At 47.3% G+C, this 22,521-nt stretch overlaps 2 protein-coding genes across 4 annotated transcripts; one reads left to right on the top strand and one right to left on the bottom strand.

The window, feature by feature from the left end:
* The first annotated feature begins 365 nt into the window (after window positions 1-365).
* Window positions 366-10,061, top strand: FAM151B (family with sequence similarity 151 member B). Of its 3 annotated transcripts, XM_056513291.1 has the most exons (6): window positions 366-429; window positions 971-1,096; window positions 2,045-2,201; window positions 5,367-5,575; window positions 6,896-7,031; window positions 8,653-10,061. In XM_056513291.1, the coding sequence occupies exons 1-6, from the start codon at window positions 411-413 to the stop codon at window positions 8,804-8,806; spliced, it is 801 nt and encodes a 266-aa protein (XP_056369266.1). In that variant the 5' UTR covers window positions 366-410; the 3' UTR covers window positions 8,807-10,061. The 3 variants fall into 3 exon arrangements, with proteins under 3 accessions (XP_056369266.1, XP_056369267.1, XP_056369265.1); XM_056513290.1 differs by lacking the exon at window positions 366-429 and having other exon boundaries at window positions 641-1,096; XM_056513292.1 differs by lacking the exons at window positions 366-429; window positions 6,896-7,031 and having other exon boundaries at window positions 630-1,096.
* A 1,627-nt stretch (window positions 10,062-11,688) lies between these two features.
* On the bottom strand, window positions 11,689-17,553 carry ANKRD34B (ankyrin repeat domain 34B). Its single transcript, XM_056513285.1, has one exon. It carries the CDS (start codon window positions 16,846-16,848, stop codon window positions 15,367-15,369), a length of 1,482 nt encoding a protein of 493 aa, XP_056369260.1. The 5' UTR covers window positions 16,849-17,553; the 3' UTR covers window positions 11,689-15,366.
* Between the last annotated feature and the right edge of the window lie 4,968 nt (window positions 17,554-22,521).

Genomic DNA, 22,521 nt, shown 5'->3' with positions numbered 1-22,521 from the left:
TTAATCATTAAGATGGAAAATCCTTCCCAGCCCACGGAGTCCCAGCTCTCCCTGGTCCCCACAGTGTTCCCACTGAGTGCCTCCTCCAGAAATTTCTCGGACACCTCCAGGGATGGGCACTCCAAAGCCGCTGGACAGCCCCTGAGCATCCTTTCCATGGGGAAATTCCTGCCGGTGTCCACCCTGAGCCTGCCCTGGCCACAGCCCGCCCTACACCGCTCGGGTTCCGCGGTGACTGCGGACCCTGCCTGTCCCACGGACCAGCCCTTTCCTTGCCGATTACGCTTGATGCCTGACAGGCATCCCAACTGGGGATCATTTTGACACACGCCCCGTCGTGCCGCGGCCCGGCCCCGCCCGGCGCGAAGGCGGCGGGACCAGCCCTCAGCGGGGCGGGCCGGGGCCGCGCCATGGCGGGCGGGCCGCGGGGTGAGCCGGGGCCGGGGCTGTGGGGGGCTGTGAGGGGCTGTGAGGGGCTGTGCTGGGTTTGCCAGGGCTGGGGAGGGCTGTGCCGCTGCCGTGAGGGCTGGCTGTGAGAGGCTGTGCCGGGGTTTTGGGGGCTGTGAGGGCTGGCTGTGAGGGTTGTGCCAGGGCTGTGAGGGCTTTGGGGGCTGTGAGAGCTCTGCCGCGGCCATGGGGGCTGTGGGAGCTGTGAGAGTTGTGAGGGCTGTGCTGGGTTTGTCGGGGCTGGAAAGGGCTATGGAGGCTGTGAGGGTTGTGCCAGGGCCATGAGGGGCTGGGGAGGGCTGTCCCAGGGCCATGAGGGCTGTGGGAGCCATGGGGGCTCTGAGGGCTGTGCGGGCTATGCCGGGTGTGCCGGGGCTGTGCCGTGGCCATAGGGGCTGTGAGGGCTGTGAGGGCTGTGGGAGCTGTGCCGGGGCTATGCCGGCTTTGCCGGGGCAGTGCCGGCGGGCGGGCCGCGCTGAAGGCTCCCGCCGTGTCCCCGCCGTGTCCCGGCCTGTCCCCCCAGGCTCCTGGAGCGAGTGGCCCGTGGATCACTTCCTGCGCAGCGGCAGCATCGGGGCCAGGGACGGCGCCGCCGTGCGCTGGTTCCACGCCGCCAACAGCCGCGCCCGGGCGGCGGAGGCCGCGCGCAGTGAGTGCGGACATTCCCCTTCCTCTTCCCCTTCCTCCTCTTCCTCCTCCTCGTCCCCTCTCTCCTCCAGGATCCCCACGGCTGTTAAATCCCTCCGGGGATGGGGCCGCCTCCGCTGTCCTGTGCAGCCCTGCCAGACCTGGACAGCCCATTCCAGGGTAGAATTTCCCCAAAATCCACCCGGAGCCTCCCCTGGCCCAGCCTGAGGCCGTTCCCTCTCCTCCTGTCCCTGTTCCCTGGGAGCAGATCCCAAATCTGGCTCTTCCCTTCTGTGCAGAGCCAGAGGGGCCCTGGTGCACCAGCTTGGACAACTGTGAATTGCATGCAAATTTGTGTGTAAATTTGTGTAAATATTTGACAAATACATACTTGTATAAATTTATATATAATATCCTTTATCTTGAATACCACCACAAGCTCTTTTCTTCATTCATTCATTCGTATTTTAGTCTTCAGTGTGTATTGGATTCTCTGCAAAGCTGGTAGCACTGCTCAGATTCATGATATAAAGATGTTTTCATGAGCCTGAGCACTCACAAGATCCCTCTTTGCCCTTCTTGAGTGTGAGCTAGCATTCTCCTGGTCAGTTTTGGCCACGAGTCAAGGGGAATGCCCAGGCTTTGCCAGCATTAAATCCTTTGTCAGGAAAAGAGGAAAAGATCTGAAATTCAGTAAGAGTGGATTCACGTGTTCGATGTCTGTTTTTCTGCTCCCATGAAGATAAAAACCCGTGTGGTTGCTTGCCCAAATGCACTCTCAAAGATCAAATTTCACGTGGTTGTTGGTTGCAAAGAGTTTAGTGGCTGAAGACCCCCCAAAATTGCATCTTTTGTGTGACAGACAGCAGTTACCGTTGGAGCAAGGCTGCTGGGGCTGGTGCAGGCAGACTCGGTGGGTGGTTGCTGCCCTGAAGCACTGACAGCTGAGGTGTAATTTGTCCACGCCCAGGTGACGTGCACATGGTGGAGGTGGATGTTCTGCTGCGGGGCGGGCACGGGGACCCCATCCTGGCTCACCCCCCGGACACTGACAGCGACATTACCCTGCAGGAGTGGCTGGCATGCATGGCCAGCACCGATAAAGGCATCAAGCTGGACTTCAAGAGGTATCTCAACAAAAAGGTTGTTTCGTTGTTTGCATTCTTACCTGTTACAGTTCTGCAGGTGATCCTCAGCCAGGCTCCTCCTCACTGTGCAGTTCAGAAGCATAATCCATATGGAAACATAGTCCACAATTCTCAAAAGCATGGCAAGAACCAAGCCTTTAAAAGCGTTTTGAACTACAAATAATGATTTTTTTTCTATTTTTATTCTATTAGGTAATGACAGCAGAGCTTTGCCATCAGGAAGGTGCCTCTCTGGAAGGCTCCTTTCTCTGGCCTGACTAAAAAACTGTTCAGAGGCTCATTCTCAGTTTGAATCATTAGCTGTTTCATTTCTCCAATGGAAACCACACCTGAAAACTCCATGAGATTGCCCTGAAAGAGTTTGAAATGAGCTGTGATTTCCAGACATGCACCCCTTCAGCTCCTAACTCTGGCTTTGTCTGAAGTTCCATGTGCTCAGTCTGTTTTGGCAGCAACTTACAAAGAGCTTCATCAGTGATTAAGTACTCTGTAGAAATGCAAAAAAACCCCACAGGATAGCTGTAAAATGTGATTTATTCCTGTCGTTCTGTGTAACACAGTCATGGTTTTCATGTGAAAGGTCATGAAAGTAAAAAACGTGGGCAGGCTAAATCCTTTTATTGTCACAGGATCTGTGTGTGTCCTCTGGGCAGAGAAGGGAAAAATGAGCAGTAGGCATTTGTTTGGGCTTATTTCTTGTGAGTTTGGGTGGGGTTTTTCCTCTGTTTTAATTATTGTTTAAATTAATTTTAAATTACCTACCTTTGATTTTTTTCAAAAAGAGTTTACAGCCTGACAGTGCAGTGATTCAAAAAAGCTTTTAAAAGTATATTGCATTATATAAGCTGATTGTATAAAAGCATTTAAAAATACATCACACAGAGCAGATAGAGTCAAATAAGTAATAACAGAATTTGATGTTCCTTTGGATAATATTTATTTGGATGCCATTGCTGAAGTTTTGGAGATTTCAATGTCCTGTAAAAATCTACTTTTTATATCTCTGCTCTATCAGCTTGATTGACCACATAATTGCATTTCCTGCTGGCTTTGGCATCTGAAATTAATGTATTTGCAAAAGGTCTTCAGTGTCCCACTTCAGAAATGCCAAAGTCATTTTACATGAAGTCATCAGTGTCTGAATTTTCTAAATGCTGCCCAACAAACCCAGTGCTCTCCAGGGCCTCTGGTTTTTGGGGTTGGGATTTTTGGTTGTTGTTTTTTGCTTTGGGATTTTTTTTTGGTTGGTTGGTTGGTTTTTTGTGGTTTTTTTTGGTGGGGTTTTTGGGTTTTTTTGTTTTTGTTTTTGTTTTTTTCCCCTGTGTTGCTGTTTTGCTTTGGGCTTTTTTCTCACTGCATTACCTTGTACTTTGCTGTACAGAGGAAGGCTTTCCGCTGGCCCTGACAGTCCTGTGCAAATGTGAGGATACAAACTGTTCTGGGCCCAGACAGTGTGAGAAATGCTGAAGCCCACACATTAACAAACACTAGCCAGCACTGGCGTTTCTCCTAGAGAACTTGAGCTCATCTCCAGTGAGTGGAATTCCTGCCTCTGTGCAGCTTTCCCAACAGCACAAGAGGCAAAATACACGAAGTGACTTTACAGAGGAAAGAAGACAAGCAGCTAGTTCTTGATTTTAGGACTAACCTAATTCAAAAAATCTGACCATAGTGATGTTAAATTCCTTGATGTTACATGGTGCATTAATTAATGGCTGTGACAGAAGATTTTCTTGGTGTTCATTTCTTTTCCCCTTTGTTCCCCTTCTCCTTTCCCTCACAGTACTTTGAAAGTTTTGGTAGGCTAGAGTTAGAAAATAGCAGGTTGTTCTTTTTCTTTTGGTTGACAGGACAGTAAGAATATGTGACCACAAATTTTGTTAAATTCTCACAGGGAGTCTGCACTGGCTCCTTAAGTGATGCCATCTCATATTTAACAATTTAATAATTAGCTGACAGATGATCATTGGACAGGCTTCTGTGTGCTGCCACACTTTGGAGCTGTGGGAAGAAACACAGCCAGGCATTAAATGTTCAAGTGGGTGCCTTTTCTCTCTTCTAATTGCCTGAAATTAGTCCACGTTGGGATTTTTATTCTGCTGGTGCAGGTGCACCACCTTGCAGGGATGTGAAGGTAACTTTGAGTCTGGATCTGACATAGTGGTAAAATCTCTGGCACTTTGAGCATGGCTAAGCTGGGGAGAGATGACTTTCACTCTTGGGACTGAATTCACGGCATTTGTGGCTTTCAGGTCTGGTGAAACACAGATGTTAGAGACTGCAGTGGCTTCCTTTGTTAAAACCCTTCTCAGGTGAAGAGCTGGCAAGGTCGGGGGCGCTGAGGTGAGGCAGGAGGGGCTGGGAGCAGGGCTGTGAGTTGGGGTTTGTGTGAAGTTACAACCTCCTGTGCTCTTGGCACAAACTTTGTCAGGTAGTCTCTAAAAAAGCAAAGCAGCTAATAGTTAAAAAGGTTATTTGTTACAAAGCACAGCTTGTTACAAAGCACATCAGTCGCAAAAAGCAATGGCAAAGCAGCAGCAATAAGCAGATGGCCAGAAGCCCTGACAAAAGACAAAGGCTAAAAGCACCAACTCTCCCCAGTACCAACTCTTATACAGGATTTTTCCAACAAGCTAAGGTGCAAACTCAGACCACCACTCCTTAACCTGTTAGAATTGTAGTTTCTTAGCACACCAGGTTACATATAAACTATGCATACAACCTATCTTGTTCATTTAAGAAATGTCAGCAATATTCTTACTGTAGCTCTGTAATGTCTAAGTCCTGTCTACAACTGTGGGCCTGCAGCCTCCACTGCAGATATCAGTGTGTTTGTTAACCTTCACTAGAACTCTCACTGCTACTGTGGCATTTGAAACTAAAAGCATTAGAGCTCACACTGAAATTACTGACTTACTTCTACTTAAATGTCTACTTTATATGTGAGTGGCTTAATGTAGTTCAGTGCATCCAAAGGCTTTAATTCAACCCCTGCACTCTGATTTCTCTCTGAAGAATTCAGAGACACCCCTGACTCACTGACTCCTACAGGTTTGCTCCTGCAGGAGAAGTCAGCAGCTGGCAGTGGGGGTGACACGGCAGGGACACTGCCATCCTGTGACCCTGCCCTGTGTCCCTGCACAGCCTGGATGCCGTGGGACCCTCTCTGGAGCTGCTGGGGCGGCTGGGGCAGCCCCTGGCCCGGCCCGTGTGGCTGAACGGGGACGTGCTGCCCGGGCCCCGCGGGACCTGCGCGCCGCTGGACGCCCCCGCCTTCCTGCGCGCCGTCACCTCGGCCTGCCCCGGCGCCACCCTGTCCCTGGGCTGGACCACGGCCCGCCACCCAGGGCAAGGTAAGGCGGGGCTCCTTGGCTTCCAGGTGTGTGCAGCTGGCAGCAGCCCCAGGGCACCCCGGGCTGGCGGTGGCGGGGATTGTGGAGCCTGTCCTGCGCTGAGCTGAGCTCTGTCCAGCAATCTGTCCAGTGCTGCAGCACAGCTGGGTGAAAACCCCTTCTTAAAATCAGCTGGTTTGTACCTCAACTGCTTCTCACCTGCTGAGCACTTGTGAGGGACAAGCTCCTTAGCCTGTGTTTCAGGGAGGGCTCCCTGAATCCTGAGAGTGTTGGCTCGGTGATTGGAATCCTGGCACGTGTCCTGAGGAAAAACAGATCAGCTGAAAATGTGAAACTTTTGTCTCTGCTTTTTATAATCACTGAAATCAAATTGTTGGTCAGCCTTATCTTTGTCATTTCATTTCTCTTCCATACTTGAATTTTTGCAGTAAAGCTTCCAATTTTCATGATGATAGGTTCTTTTTCACCAGCTTCCTCTTGCAATTCTCATTATGAGAAGCTGAGTCCCCTCCAGTATTGTCTGGGGCCACCATGGTAGGATTGTACACCATTCCCATTGCCACTTACTCATTAGCAAGATCTAATATTTTGTTACATGATCAACTGTAATTGTATTAAACTGTTCAGTGCTTTCTCCCAAGTATTTTCAGTGCAGGAAGAAATTGCTGGAAAATGCATTAGAAATACTGGGTAGCATGTGAAAACAAATTTCATTTTATCTTCATTCTAAATTTCAGTTTATGGAAATACAAAGTAAGGTTCTACTATAAAACTAGAGAAAACCAGCTCATTTGAATGATTTCACCTAGAAGTTGCTGCTTGCCTGACAGAACTTTTTTTTTTCAATTTTTAGTGCTTTTTTACTCTTTGTAGTCACTACATTCCATATGAATAATTGAGAAAAAAGTTATAAACTGGTGTTATAGGATCTCCATAGTCTGTAGAAACAAAAGAGCAGTTGGGTGTAGTTTGAAATAGCTCCAGTCCTTGTAAAAATCTCAGCAAAAGCACTTTCAGTATTTTAGATTGCTTGATTTTAGCATTTTTAGGCACAGAATGCTTTTTTCTGTGTGTGTTGATTAGTGTATGACTTCATTCCTAGTGGATCAATTTAGCTTTTTGTCCTAATTTTTCTTTCATGTTTTTATTTTTGAAGGGTCTCTGACAGTGTTAAAGTAGGGCATGTTGAAGTCAGTGGCAGCAGAGCTTGTTAGAGAAAGGGCAGACATACATTTTGTGTGCTGGTTTGGTGTTTCAGGGGGGACATGGGGCTCCCCAGGGCTGTGAGTCGGAGGCTCTGAGTGCCCTGTGTGTCCCCAGGCTACCAGTGGCCCATGGTGCAGGAGATGTCCCAGCTGTGCCACCCCCTGTCCCAGCCCGTGACCTTCGCCGTCAGAGCGGCGCTGCTGCCCGGCTCCATCCCGCAGCTCCAGTGGCTGCTGCAGCAGTCACACAGGTCAGTGCTGCCTCCTCCAGAACCCACACCTGGGGCTGCTCCTTCCACCATCCCTCAGGTCAGTGCCAGCCCTCAGCCCTCACCTGTCCTGACCAACATGAGCCTGCTCGAGTCAAACACAGCAGGGTCCTGTGCCCGTGCTCATCCAGCAGCACTGGAAATGCTTCTTCTCTCAGCACTTTATTTCCCTCAGTTCTCCAAAGTTTGAGTCCTCAAACACAAGTGGTTGCTATTAATTTCCATAAAGTAGTTAAATTCCAGAATCTTCATTACCCACTGTAAGGACTTGTAAATGGTGCGTAGGTGTGTAATCCAGTTCTGCTGCAAACATTTCCTGAGATGATTGTATTTAAATAGACTAAATAGTTTGATGTTGCAATTGGGAATTCATCCAGTCCAAAGACTCTGTATTGGATTCACTATTTATATTTCTTGTAGCAGTGTCTCCTGAAAAATGTCAAAGCTGATTGTTAGATTGGAAGTCAGGTGTTTCCCTCCTAGCTAATTAATTTTGCTGAGGCACTTGAAATGTATTCAGTGGTTTTCATACACCAACTTACATTTTCCTTTAAAAATCGTTCTTACAAACTCCTAATCATTTCATTATAAAAATTATTCACATGTAATAGAATGAGAATATAATCGGCTTCCCACATATTGCCGTTTACTCATCTTTTTCACCTGGTCTGCCTGCCCAGGGTTTAATAAAATTGTTCCAACCAAGGTCAGAGCCCAAAACAGAGAACTTAGGAGAGTCTCTGAAAAATTTCTAATTATTTAGAAACAACAGGGTGGACAAATGAAGTGCTGATATTCTTTTTTATGGATGAAGACTCAAGATGGAAATTAGAAGTAAGCTGTTTAAACTGGGAAGTGTGTTCTAAAATATTATTGCACTAAGAATATGTCTGATGGATTGTGCCAGCCTCAAATATCATCGGATAGAAACATTATTCCCACTGAAATAGTAGGATTTTCTCTTTTACCTCAGCATAAAACTCAAGGGGGTTTCTCAGTGACATGATTAGAAGACAGTAATTCCTGAGCCAGTTTTGTTCACATACAACTGAATTCTGATTTACCCATTTTTAAAATTAATACAATTTTATTAAACAGAGGGAGAAAACTAAGGATATGTCATGTGGAGGATGAGGAATTAATGCTTTAACTGAGTAATGCTTTGGGGCATTTCGGTGTTTTTTGAGAAGTTCTGTGCAATTAATGAGGATTGAGTTAGATAGCATCTTTAGAGAGATGTGACAAAGCACAGAGCACGACAGTCACCTGCGTCTGGGGTTGCATCATATTTCCTGTTTTGAGGCTCAGCTTGTGCCTATTGATTACTTTATCAAACCTTAAATGCTCAGTCTGGTAAATTTCTTTGCTGGGTATTTACCTGAGGTTTTTTATGTAACTCCTTCCAAGGTTTGGCAGAACAATCACAGATCTATTGGTATGGGGGTGCAGTTGTTTGTATTTAATTACATTTCTAAAATTAGGATGCTGTAATCCTGAGTGTTTTTAGGAGCCTATTAGTGCAATGTCTTTCTGGCTTACATGCTTTGTCCTAACTTACTCTCTCTCTTTGTTTTGTTTGTTTTCTCCCTTTTTCTGGACATAGATACAGCCTCACTGTTTGGGCAGGAAAGGAGGACGTGTATTCTGTAGAAGACTTGCTTCTCATCCGAGAAAACTTTGATAAAAGTAGGGTTTATTATGATATTTTTGAGCCTCAAAATTCTGAATTCAAGAAAGCCATTGGAATAGAATGTTAAATGCAAAGCAGGCAATGCCTGACCCTGTAATGCTTTATGTTGCTAACCCCTTTAAATATGAGGATATTTTTGTTCAAGGAAATGCATTTTCCTTGTCAGAAGGACCATGTTGAGCACACCTGTGGTTATTGGAGGAGTTTTCGTGTTTGAGGCCTCTCAAATAGAAATGTCAGGTTTTTGCTTCTGCCAGACACCACAGACGCTTCAGGAAAAATCAAAGATTTCTCCCACCATCACAAAGGGCATTTTAGCTTTTCAATAAAAACTAATGCCCTGAGAGGCACTACTTTGCCAACTTCTTGTCCTCCTTTTCCTGTTCCTCTCACATGGCTCCTGTGGGAATTTTGTTAACTCAGGCACTGTACACAGTATTCAACAGGCTGCTAGTAAATTATATAGTAAATAATAGTAATTTTTGGTTCTTACATGGCATTGGTATAGCTGTGATACAAAAGTTAGTTACATTTCTTAATCCTAAATCTTGAATTATGATGACTTCACGTTAAAATTCAAGACTCCTTTATGTTACCCACAGCTCCTTTGAGAGATTTATCTAATAATTGTTTTCTGTTATTGAGGGGTAGAACTTCTTCTTTTTGGTCATCTGCTCAGGTGTGCATGGCTAAAATTAAGAAGTATTTTTCCCCATAAGGAAGAAAACTAGCTGATTATACTTGGGATAGCTGAACAGAGTACTTGATCTAATTTGCAGCTCCAGGAGAAGTGAGTGGCAGTAACCACCAAAGGGTCAGGCTTGCCTGTGTGATTGCTGCAGTGAGTTGGGAGAAATGATTCATTTCTCAATTGTGGTTTGTTGCAGGCAGTTGCATTCATTGATTTGCAGGATTTCATCTCTCAGTGGTAGGTCTCTTTGGGAACCACAGGGACACATTTTTCTGTCATTTAGAAATCTTCCCACTTACCAGTTCCCACCTGAAGTACTGGGATTTGTTAAAACTCATTAAACCATTAGGTTAAAAAAATCAGCAGCTGCCAGAAATATTTTTAAGGAATAAGTGTGTCTGAGCAATATCTGTGGATGTCAGTAAACAGGGATAATCAGTTAAATTAAAAGAACACATCATCTGGATTACCAGGAAACGGCTGTGTGCTGAATTTGATTATTCAGTATGGATAATCCTATATATATTAATTTCTGCATGTAATTTTTACCTATGGATCTTTGCTAGTCCCCTGTGAAGTTGTTTATATCAGTCGAGGCTGACTTGCACATAAATAAATTAATTTGATTCTGTTTCTCTGTGTTTATTCAAATGCTCTCCTAAAATAAAACGTGTTGCTGTGGGGCCAGCAGTGAGACAGTAAAGGACAGAAGAAGTCAGGTCTTTATTCTGGTGGGAACAGCAGGTCTCTGTTGTTCCAGCTGTAGCTGTCTTTTATTTTGATATTTTTTCTTTTACTTTATTTCAGGGATCTGCTGCTTTTGTACTGCAGAGCCATTTGTAATTGACTGCAGTTTCAAGCCTTGTATTTCTCTGAATTTGAAGGATATTAGTAAATAGGTAACATGGTGCAGAGGAGAGTTGTGATTGTGTCCCGCCATGCATGACAGGGGAGCATCCTAGTGGATATTGTCCAAGGTTTCTGTAATTTAAATGTGCTCTGGAATCAAATGCAGTGCCCCAAAGACACATTTTCCAAACATGAGTCTCCATCTGATGTTCTCCCCTTCTCCATGTTCAGCAAACACATTACACATTTCCTAAACTAACTGAAATAAAAACCAACACACAAATAATTTTTTTCAATTCATACCCTCAAAGCTGAAATGATGCTGAGGGTCTTTGGAACTCATTTAGTAATGTGGTGATTAAATGGCCCTATTGTTTACTTTAAGGAAAAAATACAGGAATTAAAAATCTTTGTTTTAAAATGGTTAGGGAGAGCCTGTTGGAGCACATTAATTGTACCCTACGTTATATCCAAGAAAGACGAGGGCTTTTCCATAGATTTCAGTGTTCCTCTGGAAGTTTTTGATTAAAAATGTCTTTCAATTTTCAGACTAATTCTTTTAATAATGGTAAAGGTACTAATGTAGTAAGACACATTACAGTAGGAGGAACTGTTTGGAGAATTTTTTAAAGAAAGATTTATTGATCCATAACCGTATGTTAATTAGAGATCTTTTTTCTAGCCAAAATATGTAATTTCTTGACATTTTAATTGAAAGCCAGTTGTGTTTTGTATTTGTTGTTGTATTTTGATTCCTTGAATTCCCTTGAAATAATACTTTTACAGGTTTTTTGGCCTAATTCCCTTGATTCCCTTGACTTTTCCAGTGATCCTTTCTGTCAGTGTTGGTTCCACTGCCTGGTTGCGTTTTCTCTCCTTGTAGAGAAGAGCAGGCACAGGTTCATAATCTCACTGGGGATCTGCCCAAGTTTTTAAAAGGTGCTCCCATTCATGTGTTTTTAAAATACATGTACAGGTCAGGTTTATATTTTAAAGTCGACATGTTTTTGAGAGAAAGCAGGCTGTAACTCACTCCGTCTGTGAAACACACATAAAGTGTTCAAAATTGCTGATGCTTTCGGGGAAAAATACAGGAATTCACTGCAGTTCCTCAGCATGCCTCTGTGTCTGGGTTTCAGGAACTTGGGAATAAATAGCCCTGTGCACATTTCTAGGAAGCATCTCTGGTGTTCAGCATAAGGTCGCAACATAATTTTTAAATAGCTGGACTTAAATTTTGAGACAAAACCCCTGGATTAACATGAGATCTGCAGCTGCCTGCGTCATCAGTCCAGGATATGCCTGGCTCAGGTAACAGGTGCTGCTGAGAAACAGGGATTTTGCATATTTATACATATACATATATGTGTGTGTGTATGTGTGTGTGTGTGTGTATGTTGAGGGGCTTTTTACAAAAGAGGCCAACTTGTGTACAGGAGTAAAAACCTGTTGTTGTTCCAAGAGGATTATCAGCTGGGTCTTTCATTGGAATATGTAGTGATGACAACTGGAATTTTATCCCTTTGACTCTGAAAACCCCCATGAGCTTTCTAAAGGTGTTTCCTTAAGAAATCTGCTCTCCTTGCAGTTAGTGCAGTGCCAGTAATACTTCCCAGTGAAAATGCTGGAATCTGTATTTATAAATCCCTTTGTTCAGTTGGAAAAGTAATTAGTTCTGCAGTATATCACAGGCAGAGAGATAAAGGTCCTACATGGGATTGATGAGGAAAAAAAGGAAATTTTGTGCTTACATAGTTTTTCTTGTATAGCTGCATCAAATTATGGCAATATTCTTTTGGAAGTGCTGTGTAACTGTAAAAGACAAAGATCAAAACAAAGCAATTACTCCTTAAGAGCAAAACCAAATTAAATGTGCAGGGAAAGACATTTTGAAGCCTGTATTTTGAAGGTTGCACCTTAAACACAACCTTGAAAACTGCTAGTTTACGACGTTTTTGTGTGGTGACTTGCTGTTCTTAAATCCCTTAAACCGAAATAATGGGAGTTCTTACATAATCACTGCTTCTTGTGAAGCCACCACTGTTTGTTTTGAAGTTGCTTTCACAGCATATTGCAGAGAGGATGAAGGCTCGGGGAGAAGCCCGGGTTGTTTCCCTCTGCAGACCAGGCGGGTGAGGCTTGAGACCCTTTGTGGCCGTGGCTGGTGTCACCGTGTCGCGCAGGGACACCTGGCAGGGCTCCTTTGGAGCCGGGTCAGCACCGAGCCGGGGTCGGGCTGACCGCGCCGTGGCGGGTGATGTCATGGATTACGGCTTCAGAGACAGCACAAGTGCATCTCTGCTCCACAAGTGCAACCACAGGAAGCTTCCTGCAGGTGGAAAGAGCCTCTCTCACACCGTACTTGGGACAAATTTAGCTGTATTGGATTAAATCGATGTAACTGCTCCCATTTTCTTCTACAGAGGCAGCCTGAGAAACACTTCTGAGTGAGTACCTTTCGCAATGACTCATCATTTCCTGAGTAGTGAATAAAAGCATGTGCTTATTTCCATGTTCCCTCTGAGGGGGAAAAAATATCTTTTATTTATTCAGCAGAACAACAACAGGAGAACAAAGCTTTTTCATTTGAAGGTCACTTGTAACAGTAACACAAGCAATAATATGAACGCTTCACACTAGTTTGCATCACAATTAATCACAAAATACTGGTAACACTACCAAAAAACTTCCCTTTACAAGACACTTGTCCCTTCCCTCCATTGTCTGAGCTTTTCATAGAAAAATTAAGGTTTCATTTAAGGGACCCACAGTCCCATGTACATAATTTTAAAATTAAAACAGCATAAATTGGGCTTTATACCCTCAGCAAAGATACCAGTTAGAACACCTGGTCATAGTCAATGTCTTCTAAAAAATAATTTGTGTTTTTTTAAAGATCTATTTTCCCCTTCAAATATTTAACTTCACTATGAGATGAACAGATGAGAATTTGCCATTTCCTTTTATACTATCATGAAAACATTTGGAAAGTGTTTTCTGTGTAGGGACTAATTTGTATTCAATTAATACTGACATATGTTGTTCCACATAATTTCTGTATCATAAAAATATGTCCACATAATCTTTTTTTTTAACCTGGTGTACACAGGGTCTGATCCAGGAAAATCTGAAGGAAAAGGCAGAACCTGAATGGAAAGAAATACTCCCAAAAAGTTATTTACAGAGAGTATGTATGTAGAATCCCCTTTAAATGGTGTAATGTTTAGAATCCCCATTAAATTGTTTTATGGTGATGATCCCCATTAAATATTTGTATGTTTGTGATCCCCTTCAAATTGTCTTATGTCCCCAATCCTCCTTAAGTTGGTTTATATTTAAGATCCCCGTAGCACTGTTTTAAGGTTAAGATCCCCGTTAAATTGTCTCCTACTAAGTGCAAAGCTAAATAACATTACAGGCTTTTGTTAGCCAATGCCAGATTTGGTGGACTTTGACTGAAGCTGCAACAAGACAGGTAGTACCCACTGAGTATTTTCAGGAAAAAACCACTTAAATTCAGTATACTGAAATTCACATTACACAGACACAATTTCAATACAACTAATTGCTGTAAATTACAACCAAACAGAACACATTCACTTTTTCTCAAAATTTAGAAGATGAGATCTAAATGCTAAATGCAGTAGCAGAAATCCAGCATCTATGGGATGCACACAAAGACAAAGGAGATACTTGGAGTCACAAGACACTAAAGGAAAGATTTTTAGATAGAGATACTTAAAAATACGCAGTAGCTTGGAGGCTGCAGAGGACTGCTTCCCACTGGTGGGAAATTGAGTCCTCTGCTTCAAATTAGGCAAAAGGTGGGTTTCCATCGCCCAGGTGAGTTCTGTATTAGACTCACCCATCACAGACTGGTTTGGGTTGGAAACCATGTGAAATAAAAGCCTGTCTCATTCTGAGCCCCCTGCCCCGGCAGGGACACCTTCCACAAGACCAGGCCAAGTGTCCAGCCTGGTCTGAAACACTCCCAGGGACGGGGCAGCCACAGCTCCTCTGGGAAAACTGTGCCAGTGCCCCGACTTCCCCATAGCTGTTATGTTTTATAGGTCTGAGCAGGGCAGAGCCCTGCCCCGCTTCTCAAGCTGTGTGTGTCTGTCTGTGTGTGTGTGTGTGTGCGTGTGTGTGTCTGTGTGTTTGTGTGTGTGTGTGTGTGTGTGTGTGTGTTCGTGTCTGTGTCTGTGTGTGAAGTGCCCCTGCTCACGGGTGTGTCCCGGTGTCTGTACCCCACTGAGAAGGGCTCTGACTGGGGGCAGATTGCTCCAGCCTGGCCCGGGGGTCTCTTTTTGGGGCCTCCCGAGCCGCAGGGAGCAGCGGAGCCCGGTCAGGTGCAGGCTGTGCCGCACCTTGCTCTTCCGAAGGGATTTCAGGGGCTGCAGCTGGGGCAGCCCGCGCTGTGCAGTGCCTGGGGCCAGCGCGGTCCGGGCTGGCCTGTGGCACACGCGGGCTCCCGGCAGCGCCGCCCGGCCGTGGCTGCAGCGCCAGCCGCGGCTGTGAGCCCGTGGGCAGCACAGCTCTGCAGCTCCGACGTGTCTGCTCGCTCGCCGTGGGGCTGCTGGGGCCAGCAGACACTGCCGCTGGCTCCTGCCGCCACCGCCCCACTGCTGTCTCTGGGGTTCTGCATATGTACAACCTGGACAGAGCCGGTCTGCTGTCCAGCATCACAGTCCAATGCTTCAGACTCGCAAACTCCGTGCACGCCTGTCCGGGTGCTGAAATGGGAAAATGTGTGTGTCTGGGGAAATTAGGGGGGTGGTATTTACAACCTACAATGAAAACTGCAATGCTTATGGACCGTTGTGGGTTCGGTCTGCCACAGGCAAGTTGAAAACTTTACAAAACCAGCAAAATAAACCTTCCTTAGCTTGCAGAAGACAGCCTCACTAGGTAAGTATGTCTTCTCATCTAGTTCCTGAGCTATTCCACTCGTCCTGAGGCAGACATTACGTAACATCACAGACCTGCTCTATTTTGTGATACATACCATAACAGTCAATGACTGCGGTGAATATTTACAAATATCCCCTTTGCTCTCCTGTTAAAAACGCAGTAATTGCTGAATCTGCTTAGACTGTTATCTGCTCATAGGGCCTCCTCCGCATCAGATTCGTGTCTTTGGTCCCCTTAGGGAAAGCAGATCCGGGTGGCACTAAGTGAGTTTGTCCATAAGAGATCATTCCAGAAACTGTGTTTATGACAGTGAGCTCTGGGCCTGGGGGCCGGGGGTTCGCACTCAGTGGTGGCAGGAAACCTGGCCTGGTCTGATCCAGCGCTAAGGCTCCCGAGCTCTCCCCCTCCAGAGGAGCCCTCCTGCCTCTCGGAGAAACAGGAGTCATCTCCAGAGCTCTTCTGGGGCTTGGTAACAAAGTCTGGTATGTAGGAAGAATCTCCCTATTTACTTTGGGTGACTTACTGCCTTTTGTATCAGCAGCAGGAATTAGACTGTTAGTTAACTGAGAACTGGAGATGTTGTAATTTTGTTCTCCACTTCCTTTCTTGATAAGACTGCCAAAATTGGAAAGTAAGCTGATTTGTCCCAAACTGGCATCCATGCCCATGGGAATCTCACTGGGGTTGTGTTTCTCTTCAATGAAATGAGTCTGATAGTTTACTGCATCACGTAATGCTTTCCTTGACAAGGTTTGATCAGAGGTCTTCTGCACCTGAGCAGAGTCTTTCTTGTCTCTGCTGTCGTGACTGCCGGTGACACACGTGCACAAGTCAAGGCCAGTGGCTTTACAGGAGAGCTCTTCTATGGGACTGCTGCCCTGAAGCTCGTGAGGAGAAGCCATTTTCCTCTGCTGGAACACTGGCGGACAGCACTTCAGCCAGGGATCACAGTGCAGCACCTGTGTCAGCTTGAACCGTGCTGGTGTGGAGCTGGCTTTGCTCATCAGCGGCACTCGTTCAGAGGAGCTGTCCGCCTGCTGCCCACCGTACAGCTCCTTAAAGCTGAACGGGTCCTCCGGACCCTCGTCCGGCTCTATTTCTGACGGGGAGGTGCAATCGGCTGGGGAAATGCACTCCTCCAGGTCCGGAGGCGGCACGTTCAGGTACTGCTTTGTTTTCTGCCTCCCCGAGGTGGACTTGTCGGTGGTGATGATGATCACCTCCTTGCCGCGAGCCTTGCAGGCCTTGAGCAGCAGCTCCAGGGTGTCCCTGTCGGCGGCGTTGATGGCGTACACCAGGGCAGAGCAGTTGGCGTGGTCGGGCAGGCTGGGGTCGGCCCCGCTCATCAGCAGCAGCGACACCACCTCGGGGCCCGCCTTCTCCAGGCACGCGTGCATCAGCGCCGTCTTGCCGGACTTGTCCTGGATGTTGGGGTCGGCCTTGTTGTCCAGCAGGTATTTGACCATCCTGGCCTTGCTGGCGCTCTGCAGGTCGGCGTGCTTGGTCATGCAGGCGATCATCAGCGGGGTCTCGCCGCGGCTGTTGCTCTCGTTGACGTAGGCCCCGCCGTCGATCAGCAGCCGGGTGAGCCGCAGGCGCCGCTGGTACACGGCTTTGATCAGCGAGTAGCCCTCGGGCGGCACGTCCACCCCCTCCATCCTCCGCTCTGCCCACCTGCTCCTGCCCCACAAACCACACGGGCCCCGCCGAAAGACAAGGAAGGAGGGAGGGGAAAAAAAAAGGGATTTTACTGTGCTAATTGCTCCTGTAAATACCCTCGTATTTTGTGGAAAAAAAAAAACAAACTAGAAAGGGAAGAAAAGAAAAAAGGTTTTCCCACCCTTTAGACTTACAGAAAATGTATTAAGCACTTTAAAAATACTTCAATATAATTACAGCATTTATGAAAGATTAAAGCATGACTGTCACCTTCTCACTTTTTGACTGTCCTTTACACAGTCCTCTGCCTGAGCAGACAGTACCAGCTCTACAAAAAAAGAAACATTTGACAGCATCAAAGAGAAACAGAAGGTTTCAGACAAAAAAATTAAGCGCATAATTTTGTTGTTTTGTGGCACAAATAACATAAGGTCTTATATGAATGTATACCTGCAGACATGCAACTAAAACTTCTTCTATGTCTTGTATGAGCTTGCTTACCTGTGTGGAAAACCTTTAGAGAAAAAACAACCAACACAGTCTTTAATAATTGGCAGAGCAATATTATTTCAATACAAGATTGGATATGCATTAAATTATTACATTCATTTATTTACAATGTATTTGTAAAGAAATAAAAGTGTTTAACGGGTTGAGCTGTAAAATAAATTAATTAATCATTTTTATTCATCACTGAAGACACTAGTAATGGTCTGGTGATTAACTGAAAAGCAGAAATCTCATTCCATTTTACTCTGAATACCAAAATCGAGGGATGATCTTGATATACTTTGTTTCAAAAGTCCAACAAGCAAAAAAAAAAGAGTCACATTTTCTCCCTGGAAATCTGGGGAGGAAATCTGACTTTGATTGGTGGACTGGTTTTTTTCACCCCTCTGCCTAATAACATATTTTTAAAAGGTAACTGTGTCAAAATTACTTTAAGGATTCGCTCCATTATGCTGAAAGTACAGGACTCACTACTGTCTATCCCAGCTTTCACTGAAGTGCAAATCATTACTATGATTTTTATGCGTACTTTTGACAAGTAATGTATTCAAGATTATTGCAAAGTCTTTTATAAAAGTATCCAATTAATCTCTGCATTTAGGTTTCCAGGAGGAAACTGCAGAGAAATATCTGATAGATAACACACATGCTGGAATGTTGATAATGTTCTCCCCTGGTTTTAACCTCCCTGCAAGTTATTGGTGACTTTACATTTCTTTCCTATTTATCTAAAGCTCCTCTGATACATAACTGCTCCCTTTACTTAAGTGACAGCATATAGCTCTTATTACATAAACCTCTTCATCTCTAGAAACACCTTTTATGACCAAAAGAACATTAAATATTTAACAGGCATGAGAAGAGAATAATGCTACCTGGAGTGGTGCAGCAGGTCCGGGCTAAAGGTGAAGCTGCTTCTCTGACATCTCATCTAACCCCTCCTGCTGCTTAAATTTGCTGTTTCCACCGACTTCAGCAGGACTGTTGATCTGAGAGTGGAGGGCTGACCTAAGACAATGGTTGAAGTTTGAAAGTTAGGAGTAAATGGTGTTGGCAGGTATGGACTTGCCTGGAGAAAGCCTGAGATGTTTCTGTGCAGAGAAAAGTGAGGACAAGATGAAATGGGGAAGAGAAAGCCACAAATACTTCAAAATCAGATACTGCGCAATCAAAAGAAAGTGTTACAGATTGACAAGTGGAACAGCATCATGCAGAACACACTGGCAGGTGCTGGATGACAGCCACAACTTCATCTGTGTATCGGATCACACCTGCACTGGGTGCAGCCTGCTCCCAAAACCCCACAGCTGGCTTTCTTGAGTGAAAGACCACAGGTCAGGCAGACTCCCTAGAACAGTAAATTATTGGATAATTCATGGCAGATCGGTGCTGAACAGATGGGATTATACAGCGTTCCCACATGTAATTAACTGCTCTGTCAGAAGCACTCCATGAGTTCCTCAGTTATCGGGACTGACTGACACCGTTGCCTCTCACCTGTGAAGGTAAACTTTGAAACAGCTTCGAGCTTTAAAGCAGTTTGAGGAATGAGGAACTTATGGAACTCAGTGTGTGACACTGAATCCTAGACTGGTCTGTCAGACGACCCACCAATTCCTCTTATTCTTGTACAAATAATACTGCTCCACTGTGCTTTCCATCTAGAAAGTGCTTAGTTTTGTTTTCAAGCAGTAATATTGTCCCGGAAAGTACTCTGAGGCAAAATAGCACCAGGCACCTCATGAAAACCTGATTTTGAATCTAATAGCCTAATCACAGCACTGAGGGAGAAAGAGCCCATCGATGTTATAACAAATAAACAAAGGCAACAGTGTCATGAATGCATGATACGATTGAAGGAGTTCTTGCAAAGTATTCCTCACCTATTCGATGTGAGAGCCAGATTCCCTGCCCTCCGTGCCTCAGCACCCTCATAGTTAAACGAGCTCTCACAGCCGTGTTTAGAGAGTCTAGAGTCATTCCAGTAAAATTGTCATTGATTCTCATCTCGGAAAAAAGACGTGCTTACACACTAAAAGAGCATAAACATTTAGGTATTTTTATGATTCTACATATACACATTAAGCCTGGCAAAATCAGTCGGAGTACTTTTCCTAGCTCAAATTTACCACATACGAGCTACTTTTGATTTAAAATAATTACCATTCCAGCGCTGCCAGAGCTCCTCTACCACCACCCCAAAGTTTCCTCCACAACTTGCAACCTGACGGCTCTAAAGGGAAAAGCGAGGACCGCAAAGTTCTCCGCGGCGAAGTGACAGCAGCACACAGAGCAGCAGATGAGCAGCACCGGATGAAGGCTGTGAGAATTAGTTTGAATACTTTACCCGCGCGCCGTGGCTGCCGGCGGCAGCGCCGCTCGCCCGCTCTGCTCCCGGGACGGAGCCGCCGCTGCTGGCGCTCCCGGCGGCGCGAGCGACACCGGGACACTCGGCAACGCCGGGACACCGAGCGCCGCCCCCGGCACCGCCCTCGGGCTCGGCACCGCCGCGGCCCGCAGCCCCCACCCCCGGCCCGGCCCCTCGGGCCCGGCCCGCGCCCCCGCCGGCGGGGCTGCGGCGGGGCGGGGCGGCCCCACGGCGGCCCCACAGAGGGACCCACAGCCGGACCCACAGCGGCCCCACAGCTGGATCCACAGAGGGACCCACAGCCGGACCCAAGCCCGACCCACAGCCCGACCCACAGCCGGACCCACAGCAGGATCCACAGCCCGACCCACAGCCAGAACCACAGCCGGCCCCAAGCCGGCCCCACAACCAGACCCACAGCTGGATCCACAGCCCGGCCCCACAGCCGGACACACAGCCAGAACCACAGCCCGACCCATAGCCGGCCCCGCGGCGCCCTCACACCGGCATCCCAAAGAACCCCACACACCTCAAATACCCCTTACTCCAAAATACCCCTCACACCAGCACCCCAAAGTACCCCTCACAGCCCAGCACCCCAAAGTACCCCTCACACCCCTCACATCCCACAGGCCTGGTGTGTCCCCAAACACCTCAACACCCCAAATACTCCTCACATTCCGTGTGTCCCCTCACACCTCCACAGGTGCCTACCCTGCTCCCCCTCACCTCCCCTATATCCACACCCCTCACACCCGAGATCTCCCCCAGACCCCTCACACCCTTCTCCCTGCTCGCACTGCTCAGACCCACAGGCCCTTCACATCCCACACACTCCGCTCTTACCCCCCAGCCCTCCTGTCGTGCCCCGTGCCCTCACACCTGCGCCCCTCCTGCTCCCACCGCCCCTCAGCCCCTCGGCCCCTCAGCCCCACGGCCCCACGGCCCCACAGCCCCACAGTCCCACTGCCCCTCGGCCCCACCGCCCCTCAGCCCCTCAGCCCCACCGCCCCTCGGCCCCTCGGCCCCACAGCCCCACCGCCCTTCGGCCCCTCGGCCCCACAGCCCCACCGCCCTTCGGCCCCACCACCCCTCAGCCCCACCGCCCCACGGCCCCACAGCCCCACGGCCCCTCAGCCCCACCGCCCCTCAGCCCCTCAGCCCCACAACACCACAGCCCCTCTCACCCGCGGCCCCGGCCCGCAGCAGCTCCGCTGGCTCCCCGGCGCTCCGGACACAGGCAGCCCCTGGCTGTACTTTGTGATCCCACGGAACACACCCGAGACCTTCCTCACCACCACGCTGCCTCCAGCCACGGGGCAAGGACTGCAGAGGGCTGAGAGGAAGCTGAGATGCTTCTCTCAGATGTGACCAAGCTTGACTTTGCAGTAATTCCTGGTTAATATGGTCAAAGACTCTTGTGGGTTTCCATGCAAGCTTAGGACACCTTCACAAAAACGCAGTCTGGTTAAGGCTGGAGGGGATCTCTGGAGGTCATCCAGTCCAAGCCTCCTGATCCCCCAGGAACAGCCAGAACACCCCCACCACTTAGTTAATGTCTCCAAGGGTAGAGACTCCACAACCTTCCTCACAGTGGAAAAGGCTTTCCTGGGATGCAGAGGGAAAGCCTTAATTCGGTTTGCTGGCCCTGGCGCTGTCACCGGGCGCTGCTGGGAAGGATGCCGCGTTCGCCTTCTCCTCGCAGGTGTTGGTGTGCAGCAGTGAGGCCCCTTCTGGGCATTCCCTCCTCCGGGAGCAGCTGGCTGAGCCTCTCCACTCCTGACAGAGCTGCTGTGGACTGTCCTGGCAGAAGTCCAGATGGCCTGGGCCGCTGTGCTCATGGCAGGCCTGCGGGCTGCTGAGGCAGGGCTGCCCCTTGGAGCGGCCAGCCCGACGCCTCCACGGCCGCCCTGCGCTGCTCCTCAGCCGCTGGGTGCCGGCGGTGCTGTGCCCTCTCCCACACCTGTGAGCCACAGCACTGCAGACGGTGCCCAGGAGGGCATTTCTCGCAGTGACACTGGCAGGGTGTGTGGCCAGGAACACCAGGTGAGCGCAGCAGCCCGCACGGAGGTGAGGCTAACCTGGCAGACAAACAGCCAGCACGGCCCCGAGCGAGCAGCCAGGCACAGCACAGCCTCAGCTGCACTGCACTGATTTCGGCATCACAGCACACAGAAGGTTCCAGGAGCAAGGCAAAGGGGATTTGTGCCTTGCTATTTTTTAGAAGTGCACGTCAGGATCAATGAGAAACCGTCATGACTAAGAGCTGGATAAATTGTATGAATAAGCCACTAAGACAAACAACATACCAAGGGCAGGTTCCTCAGTTAGTCTTTAACCTTCTCTTTCAAAAACTAAGTTGGGAGAATGTCCACAGATGTTTTGGGGTTTTTTTTTGCCTGTGGCAAGCTTCTAATTATCTTTGTTTTCTTTACCTCTATACCTCATCCACACTCTTAATTCTCTTTGCCATGCAGCCTCAGAAAGGCATGTGTACTGAGCACCCACTCTTCAGGAGTTTACTGCTCTTCACAGTCCTGTTGTTGGGTTAATTCTGTGAGATGGAGAGGCAGTGTACACTTGTGTATATACCAGCACTCTTGCTGCTGAAACAGTACCACTTCTGTAGTTCTTGCAGCTCTAAATGTCCCCTTTCTTATTCCTCCTTCCATCCTTGCCTGCATTGTGCTGTTGAGCTTGATAGCCAACATGAATCATTGACCAAAAAAAACCCCAAAAAAATCAGTGTATCAAACCAGCTCTTGGAAAAACACTTTTATGAAGATAATTAGAT

The sequence above is a fragment of the Oenanthe melanoleuca genome, chromosome Z, assembly GCF_029582105.1.
Source record: "Oenanthe melanoleuca isolate GR-GAL-2019-014 chromosome Z, OMel1.0, whole genome shotgun sequence".
Lineage (NCBI taxonomy): Eukaryota > Metazoa > Chordata > Aves > Passeriformes > Muscicapidae > Oenanthe > Oenanthe melanoleuca.
The sequence above is the reverse complement of the archived record's forward strand: the minus strand, read 5'-3'. Positions and strand labels throughout refer to the sequence as shown.

Excerpts from the sequence above, each read along its gene's own strand:
- FAM151B (XM_056513290.1), top strand. The coding sequence starts at position 760 with ATGAGGGCTGTGGGAGCCATGGGGGCTCTGAGGGCTGTGCGGGCTATG. Across the intron at positions 1,097-2,044 it reads GGCGGCGGAGGCCGCGCGCA|GTGACGTGCACATGGTGGAG; the intron begins GTGAGTGCGGAC and ends GTCCACGCCCAG. Across the intron at positions 7,032-8,652 it reads CTGCTGCAGCAGTCACACAG|ATACAGCCTCACTGTTTGGG; the intron begins GTCAGTGCTGCC and ends TTCTGGACATAG.
- ANKRD34B (XM_056513285.1), bottom strand. The coding sequence starts at position 16,848 with ATGGAGGGGGTGGACGTGCCGCCCGAGGGCTACTCGCTGATCAAAGCC.